At 41.7% G+C, this 8883-nt stretch overlaps 1 protein-coding gene across 1 annotated transcript in view; it reads left to right on the plus strand.

Moving 5' to 3' along the window:
- The window catches only part of LOC118660720 (armadillo repeat-containing protein 5-like), an 82410-nt gene extending 76179 nt beyond the window's left edge, over positions 1-6231 (plus strand). Inside the window, 2 exon segments of the mRNA XM_036318410.1 lie at positions 5207-5981; positions 5984-6231. Of these exon segments, the coding sequence (XP_036174303.1) occupies positions 5207-5981; positions 5984-6231 (1023 nt within the window).
- Positions 6232-8883: the final 2652 nt, after the last annotated feature.

The following is an 8883-nucleotide window of genomic DNA, read 5'->3' on the forward strand; positions in this document are numbered from 1 at the left end:
CACCACATTAGAGGAACAACAGCAGTGTGCATCCAGCCCCCATCAAGGATCAGCAGCCATGTGAGCTGTCCACCCTAGTTCAAGGAGTAGCAGCTGTATGTGTAGCCCGCCCCCATCAAAGAAACACCAGCCTCGTGATCAGCATACCCTCTGTCTGAGGAACAGCAGCTGTGTGAAAAGCCTCCCCCCACCAGCCAGAGGAGCCACCACAGTTGTGAACAGCACTCACCAGAGGAGTTTTTGCCAACTGAGAAGCAGCTGTTACTACAACTGCCCGAGGAGCAACTGCAGCCCAAGGAGCCACTGCCACCCAAGGAGCAGCCCCTGAATGACTCAACATCTAGATCTGTCAGTGAGATCAAACATGGGTAGACAAAGAAACCCCCAAAGGAAAGAAAAGGAGGACTCACCAGAAAAGCAGCTAAGTGAAACAGAGGCATGCAACATGTCAGAAAAAGAATTCAGATTAAGGGTCCTAGAGTGCATAAACTGGATGGATGAAAAAATCAAAAACTTATGCAAAAATCAAGAAGAAATGGATGAAAAAAATCAATAACTTATGTAAGAATCAAGAAGAAATGAAGAGTTATAGAGCTGCAATAAAAAACACCATTGAAAGTTTCAACAGTAGACTAGGAGAAGCAGAGGAACAAATTAGAGAATTAGAACACAGGGAAGCAAAACACAACCAAACTGAACTGCAATTGGAGGAAAAAATTAAAAGACAGGAGGAGAGCCTAAGGGAGTTATGGGACAACATGAAAACAAAACAACATACGAATAATAAGGGTGCCAGAACAACAGGAAGAGGAACAAGGGTTACAAAACCTACTTGAAGAAATAATATCAGAAAACTTTCCTGAGGTGGGGAAGAAAAAAGTCACACAAGCACAGACAGTCCCATACAAGGTGAACCCGAAAAGACCCACAACAAGACACATCATAATTACCATGGAAACTGTTCAGGACAAAGAGAGAATCTTACAGGCTGCAAGAGAGAGACAGAAAGCTACATACAAGGGATCTCCCATTAGATTATCAAATGATTTCTCAACAGAAACACATCAGGCCAGAAAATAATGGATGGAAATTTACAAAGTGATGCAAAGCAAGGGACTGAATCTAAGAATACTCTATCCAGCAAGGCTATCATTCAAAATTGAAGGGGAAATAAGAAGCTTCACAGACAAAAAAAGGGAGTTTATCACAACCAAGCCAGCAATGCAAGAACTGTTAAAGGAACTGGTGTAAAAAGAAGACATAAAAAGCTAAGAAAGAAGACAGGTACAAAAATATAAATGGATACAAACAAGTACCTTTCAATAATAACTTTAAACGTAAATGGACTAAATGCTCCAATGAAAAGACATTGAGTGGTTGAATGGATAAATAAACATGACCCATATATTTGCTGTCTACAAGAGACCCACCTCAGAATAAGGGACTCACACAGACTGAAAGTGAAGGGATGGGAAATTATCTTTCAGGCAAATGGAAATGAAAAAAAAAGCTGGGGTAGCAATACTTATATCTGACAAAATAGACCTCAAAGTGAAGGCCATAACAAGAGATAAGGAAGGCCACTTCATAATACTAAAGGGATCAATACAACAAGAGGATATAACCCTGATAAACATATATGCACCCAATGCAGGAGCACCCAAATACATAAGAAAACTCCTGGAAGATATCAAGGGAGAGATCAACAACAATACAATCATAGTAGGGGACTTTAATACACCACTGACATCACTGGATAAATCCTCTAAACAAAAAATCAGCAAAGAAACAGTAATTCTAAATGACTCACTAGATCAGATGGACTTAATTGACATCTTCAGAACATTTCACCCCAAAGCCGCAGAATATACATTCTTCTCAAGTGCCCATGGGACATTTTCAAAAATAGACCACATACTGGGTCACAAGCAAAGTCTCCCCAAATTCAAGAAGATTGAAATCATACCAAGCATCTTCTCAGACCACAATGGCATAATATTAGAAATAAACTACAATAAAAACAACGCCAAATACTCAAACACTTGGAAGCTGAATAGCATGTTATTAAATATTGATTGGGTTACAAATGAGATCAAAGAAGAAATTTAAAACATCCTGGAAACTAATGACAATGAAAACACAACAATCCAAAACCTATGCTACACAATGAAAGCAGTCCTGAGAGGGAAGTTTATAACCCTACAGGCCTACCTCAAAAAACAAGAAAAAATGGTAGTAAATCATCTAACTCTACATCTCAAAGAATTAGAAAGAGAGCAACAAGAAAAGCCCAGAGTGAGCAGAAGGAAGGAGATAATAAAGATTAGAGCAGAAATAAATGACATAGAGACCAAAAAAACAATACAGAAAATCAATGAAACCAAGAGCTGGTCCTTTGAAAGGATAAACAAAATTGATAAACCTCTAGCCAGGCTCACCAAGAAGCAAAGAGAGAAGACCCAAATAAACAAAATCAGAAATGATAGAGGTGAAATAACAACAGACCCCACAGAAATACAAATGAGTGTTAAAAAATACTTTGGACAACTCTACTCCAACAAACTAGACAACCTGGAGGAAATGGACATATTCCTAGAAAAATACAACATTCCAAAACTCAATCAGGAAGAATCTAAAAATCTCAATAAACCAATAACTATGGAAGAAATTGAAGCAGTCATCAAAAAGCTTCCAGCAAACAAAAGCCCTGGGCCAGATGGCTTCACAGGGGAGTTTTACCTTTCAAAGAAGAACTAAAACCTATCCTCCTCAGACTATTCAAAAAAATTCAAGAGGAAGGAACACTTCCAAGCTCATTCTATGAAGCCAGCATCACCCTAATACGAAAACTAGGTAAAGACAACACAATGACAGAGAATTACAGGCCAATATCCCTCATGAACATAGATGCCAAATTCCTCAACAAAATCTTAGCAAATAGGATCCAGCAGTACATCAGAAAGATCATACACCATGATCAAGTAGGATTTACCCAGGGATACAAGGATGGTACAATATCTGAAAATCAATAAACATGATACATCGCATAAACAAATTGAAAGAAAAAACCACATAGTCGTATAAATTGATGCAGAAAAAGCATTTGACAAAATCCAACACCCATTTCTGATAAAAACTCTCAGCAAGGTGGGAATAGTAGGATCATACCTCAACATAATAAAAGCCATATATGACAAACCCACAGCCAACATCATACTCAATGGACAAACACTAAAACCATTTCCCCTAAGAACAGGAACAATACAGGGATGCCCACTCTCACAACTCCTGTTTGACATAGTGCTGGAAGTATTAGCCATTGCAATTAGACAAGAAGAATAAGTAAAGGCATCCAAATTGGAAAAGAATAAGTAAAACTGTCCTTATTTGCAGATGACATGATATTATACATAAAAAACCCTAAACACTCCATCAAAAAACTATTAGACTTAATAAATGAATTTGGCAATGTAGTAGGATACAAAATTAATGCCAAGAAATCTATGGTATTTCTATACACCAATAGTGAACTTACAGAAAGAGAGACTAAAAAAGCAATCCCATTTACCATCGCACCAAAAAATTAAAATACCTAGGAATAAACTTAACTAAAGAGGTAAAAGACCTCTATTCAGAAAACTACAGGACGTTGAAAAAAAGTGATAGAAGAAGACATAAACAGATGGAAGAACATACATGTTCTTGGATTGGCAGAATCAACATCATTAAAATGTCCATACTACCCAAAGCAATCTATAAATTCAATGCACTTCCCATTAAAATACCAATGGCATATTTCACAGACATAGAACAAACTCTCCAAAAATTCATCTGGAATAAAAAAAGACCCCGAATAGCTGCAGCGATCCTGAGAAAGAAGAACAAAGTAGGCGGGATCTCAATACGAGATATCAAGCTGTATTATAAAGCCACTGTTCTCAAAACTGCCTGGTATTGGCACAAGAACTGACATGTAGATAAATGGAATAGAATAGAGAGCCCAGAAACCAACCTGAACCAGTATGCTCAATTAATATTTGACAAAGGAGGCAAGAACATACAATGGAGTCAAGAAAGTCTCTTCAAGATTCTCTTCAAGAAAGTCTCTTCAAGAAAATTGGACAGATACATGCAAAAAAATGAAACTAGACCACCAACTTACACCATGCACAAAAATAAACTCAAAATGGATAAAAGACTTAAATGTAAGACAGGAAACCATAAAAATACTAGAGGAATCCAAAGGCAACAAAATCTCAGACATATACCGAAGCAATTTCTTCACCGACTCATCTCCTAGGGCATTGGAAACTAAAGAGAAAATAAACCAATGAGACTAAATCAAAATAAAAAGCTTCTGCACAGCAAAAGAAACCATCAACAAAACTACAAGAAAGCCCACTACATGGGAGAACATATTTGCCAATGCTATCACTGATAAGGGTTTAACCTCCAACATTTATAGGGAACTCATACAACTTAACAAAAGGAAGATAAACAATCCAATCAAAAAATGAGCAAAGGACCTAAATAGACACTTTTCAAAAGAGGACATTCAGAAAGCCAAGAGACATATGAAAACATGCTCAAAGTCACTAATCATCTGAGAAATGCAAATCAAAGCAACAATGAGGTACCATCTCACACCTGTCAGAATGGCTATCATCAACAAATCAACAAACGACAAGTGCTGGAGAGGATGTGGAGAAAAAGGAACACTCATACACTGCTGGTGGGAAAGCAGACTGGTGTAGCCACTATGGAAGACAGTATGGAGTTTCCTCAAAAAGTTAAAAATGGAACTCCCATTTGACCCAGTGATCCCACTGCTAGGAATATATACCAAGAAAACAGAAACACTAATCAGAAAGGATATATGCACCCCTATGTTCATAGCAGCACAATTCACCATAGCTAAGATCTGGAAACAGCCTAAGTGCCCATCAGCAGATGAATCGATTAGAAAACAGTGGTACATCTACACGATGGAATACTATGCTGCTATAAAAAAGAAGGAACTCTTACCATTTGCAACAGCGTGGATGGAACTGGAGGGCATTATGCTAAGTGAAATAAGCCAGTTAATGAAAGAAAAATACAACATGATCTCACTCTTTTATGGATAATAAAGACCATTATAAGCTGTCTCTATCTAGTTCTGTTGATTTTAATCTTGTCTAGGTTAATCTCTGTGTTCCATTATAAGGGTGTCGCCCCGGACAACTGGCCCACGCTGCGTGCCCAGCCCCCGAGTCAGCGCAGCCAGCACCGGGAGCTGGGTGAAATGCTGCTGCAGAACCTGAAGGTGCAGGAGGAGTCGCCCTTCGGAGTGGGGGCCCTCACTCACCTGCTGCTCTCCGGGAGTCCTGAGGACCGTGTGGCCTGTGCGCTGACCTTGCCCTTCATTTGCCAGAAGCCCTCTCTGTGGCGCCGGCTACTTCTGGAACAGGGCGGCCTCCGACTCCTCCTCTCCGCGCTGATGCGGCCCGCCCTGCTCCCGCTCTTCCTCTTCTTTGCTGCAGACTCCCTTTCCTGCCTCCACGGCCTGGTGTCTCCCACTGTGAGCCCCGCCCAGCCACCTGCAAGCCCCTGGGACATAGACCCGTCCTCCCCTTGCCACTATGAACCTCTGCTGGGCCCAGCTCCCAGCCCAGCCCCGGACCTGCACTTCCTCCTGGACTCTGGCCTGCGGCTCCCCGCCCAGCGAGCTGCCTCATCTACTGCCTCCGCTTTCTTCCAGGCCCTGCTGGCTGACAGCTTTGCTGAAGCCCAGATGGACCTGGTACCTCTTCGAGACCTATTACCCAGCGCAGCCTGGCCTGTCATGCATCACCTGCATGGCTGCCGGGGCTGTGGAGCAGCCCTGGGGCCCATTCCCCCGCCAGGCCAGCCCCTGCTGGGCTCAGAGGCAGAGGAGGCACTGGAGGCTGCTGACCGTTTCCTGCTGCCTGGGCTGGAGGAGGAACTGGAAGAGGCTGTGGGCCTATCCACCCGGGATCCCAAGGTGGCCCAGAGTCAGTGGGTGAGGTATTCGGCCTGGGCCGGCCTAGGCTGGCTGCCCACTGTGCACGCTGGATCCTGGGGCCGGAGCAGTGCCCACGGAAGCGGGCTCTGGCCTTAGTGGGGCTGTCGGAGGCAGCAGGCGAGGGAGCAGGTCCCCTGACTGAGGCTTTACTGGCTGTGGTGATGGGAGTTGAAGTGGGGAGCAGGGGTCCCAACCTAGACTCTTGATATCCCCTCGAGGGGACCCAAGAATGAATTGGCTAGAAGAAGGCCTCCCTTGGAGTGGCACAGGGAGGAGGCTAAGCAGGAGTCACCACTGAGGACCGACGAGAGGATGGAACTGGGCCCCAGGACGATGGACTGCAGACTCAGGAGTGAGAAGCCAAGACCGAGGTCTGGGCATGGGGACTACGAGATGGAGAAGAGCCCAGCTTTCTGGGGTTGGGATTAAAACATTGGAGTTGGATATTTAACTACACTATCGAGAACTATCTATGGCACCATGATTCTTATTATATTTTTTCTGAACTAGTTTAAAACAAGGATTGTACCCTACTCTACCCTTGTTAGTCTCGTTTTAAGCATTTACTCCATCTACAACAGCATTGTATACCTCCATTCCACATCCAAAAAGGTGTGCACTGTAAGAAGTTAACATTTTAAATAAAAATGACAGCCCTGTCAAAAAAAAGGAGAAAGTTCAAGAACCTTCTGTACTAAACACAATTTGCAAAGTTTTGTTATTTTTTTCTGTGTTTAGAATGCTGAAATATTTTTGAAGTTAAATAAAAAGTGTTACATTTAAAAAAAATAAAAAAACTTATTGCTATTACTTAATAGATTCATTGGTTATTCATACTAATCTGAACCCACCCATATCCCTGTGAAATGCTGTTGGGTCCTTTGGAGGATGGCCTTAGTATGGCAGTGACAACTCAGGGAACTGGAAATAAGCCAACAGTCATAAATCACAAAGCCTTTTACAATTTAAACATGATGGAAACTATATGCCATTTTGGGGGTGATCTGAAAAGCACATGCTTTGGAGTCATTTTGATGGATTAAGTATTTTCCCTGAATCATCTAGTTTAGAAGATTAAAACTTGATTATAAAATACCCAAATGTTTTTAGATGTAGAAATAGTTGAGCATAAATCAAATACTACAGGTTCATGAGAAAATAATCAAGAGACCAAGTGATGTGGTATTCTTTTAGGTCTGATATTGGAACTAAGAAACATTACAATAGTTTATTGTTCATAGAATAATATATTCTTTCAGAATTGTTTTGGAATGCAGGCACTACCCAGAGTTGATTGGTGCTTGGCAACACACCAAAATAATCCCAATGATGAAGGAAAGTTATGAGAATGTAAACTTTCCCCCCAATACCTTATGTCTCATTGACTTCAAATCCAGATAGAAGTGGTTTTGTAACTTTTCTATGGTTGGAAGGCATTCCAGGATAGAAGCTCTCTGTCAGAAAAAGTTACCAGATTGTCCAGATCAGTGAGGCTTAACTTTTAGGATCACAGATTCCTTTAAACAAATTTTGTGGAAACACTTAAGATCTCCATCTATATATATAAAATCCTAAGCGACTCTTTGGCCATTTGACCAGTAGCTATGACGTGCACTGACCACCAGGGGGCATATACTCAATACACAGGCATGGAAACATGGAACACTGATGAATCTCAGAGGGAAGGGGGGAAAGGGGATGGTAGGAAGAGATTAACCAAAGATCTTATATGCATACTAGAGGCCTGGTGCACAGATTCATGCACCAATGGGGTCCCTTGGCCTGGCCTGTGGGCATCGGGCTGAAACCAGCTCTCTGACATCCCCTGATAGGTCCCGGATTGTGAGAGGGTGCAGGCCAGGCTGAGGGATCCCACCGGTGCACGAATCCATGCACCAGGCCTCTCATAATAATATGAAACATCCCAAACTGGCTAGAAGGTGCCATTATAGGTTCTTGGTAGTTATAACCAATCCCAGTGGGACTTGTGATGTGATGGGAGAAATCCTAACTCTTGTACCCTAGCAGTTCTTTCTCTTATTCTCTTCAACAGCTGCTCCTTAATTTTTGCATTGAAGTAAGAGATGTCTCCTTATGATTATGTTTTTATTAATTATCATGCCACTTAGATGGGTTAGTAAGATGACTCTTTGTTCTCCAGTTGTGGATGAGAAAATTATTGGCTAGAGCAATTAAGTGGTTTAGTCAAGGAGGGGAAGAACAGAATTAAATCCCATGTACCTAGACTATTCTTTAGATCCCAACCTCCTTGCTGAGGCCAAATTAGGACACGATTTGACATGGTTTCTGGAGACCACAGAGACTCCAGGGGATCTAGTCTTCTCCCTTCCCATGTGGACCAGCCAGTGAGAAAGTAGCAGCATCATATGACCCTGCTAGCTATCAAAGACCAACCTCTTTTCCGTTGCCTTTTAAGGAGTACTTGGTGTTTTCTCTCTTTATAAGCTTCACTTAGGTTTTGGTTATGGGGGGCTTATTAGAATAATTTTATTGATGCTTTAACACATTTTCTTAGCTGGAAGCTAGTTTAGGAGCTAGTTTGAGAAGCTTGTAAATCAGAACTGCAAGGATTGGTCTTTCCCTAACAAATTCTGACTGATTGGCTTCCTAATGTTACATTAATTTTTGTCATTTTCCTGGTAGACTTTCCTTCCCTGACAAATCCAAGCCCTGTTATCTTGAAGAAGAATAATAAATTGGAAAATAGAACATATGGAAAATAATTGTTTGCAGCACAGCCTTTTAAAGTCTTCAAGCCCTGAGGCATAGTCTACGTGCATGAGGGTGCCCTGATCCACTGTCAGACATCTAGTACCTTGAGGGCAGGGAATGTGCCA

The sequence above is a fragment of the Myotis myotis genome, unplaced genomic scaffold (assembly GCF_014108235.1).
Source record: "Myotis myotis isolate mMyoMyo1 unplaced genomic scaffold, mMyoMyo1.p scaffold_m19_p_7, whole genome shotgun sequence".
NCBI lineage: Eukaryota > Metazoa > Chordata > Mammalia > Chiroptera > Vespertilionidae > Myotis > Myotis myotis.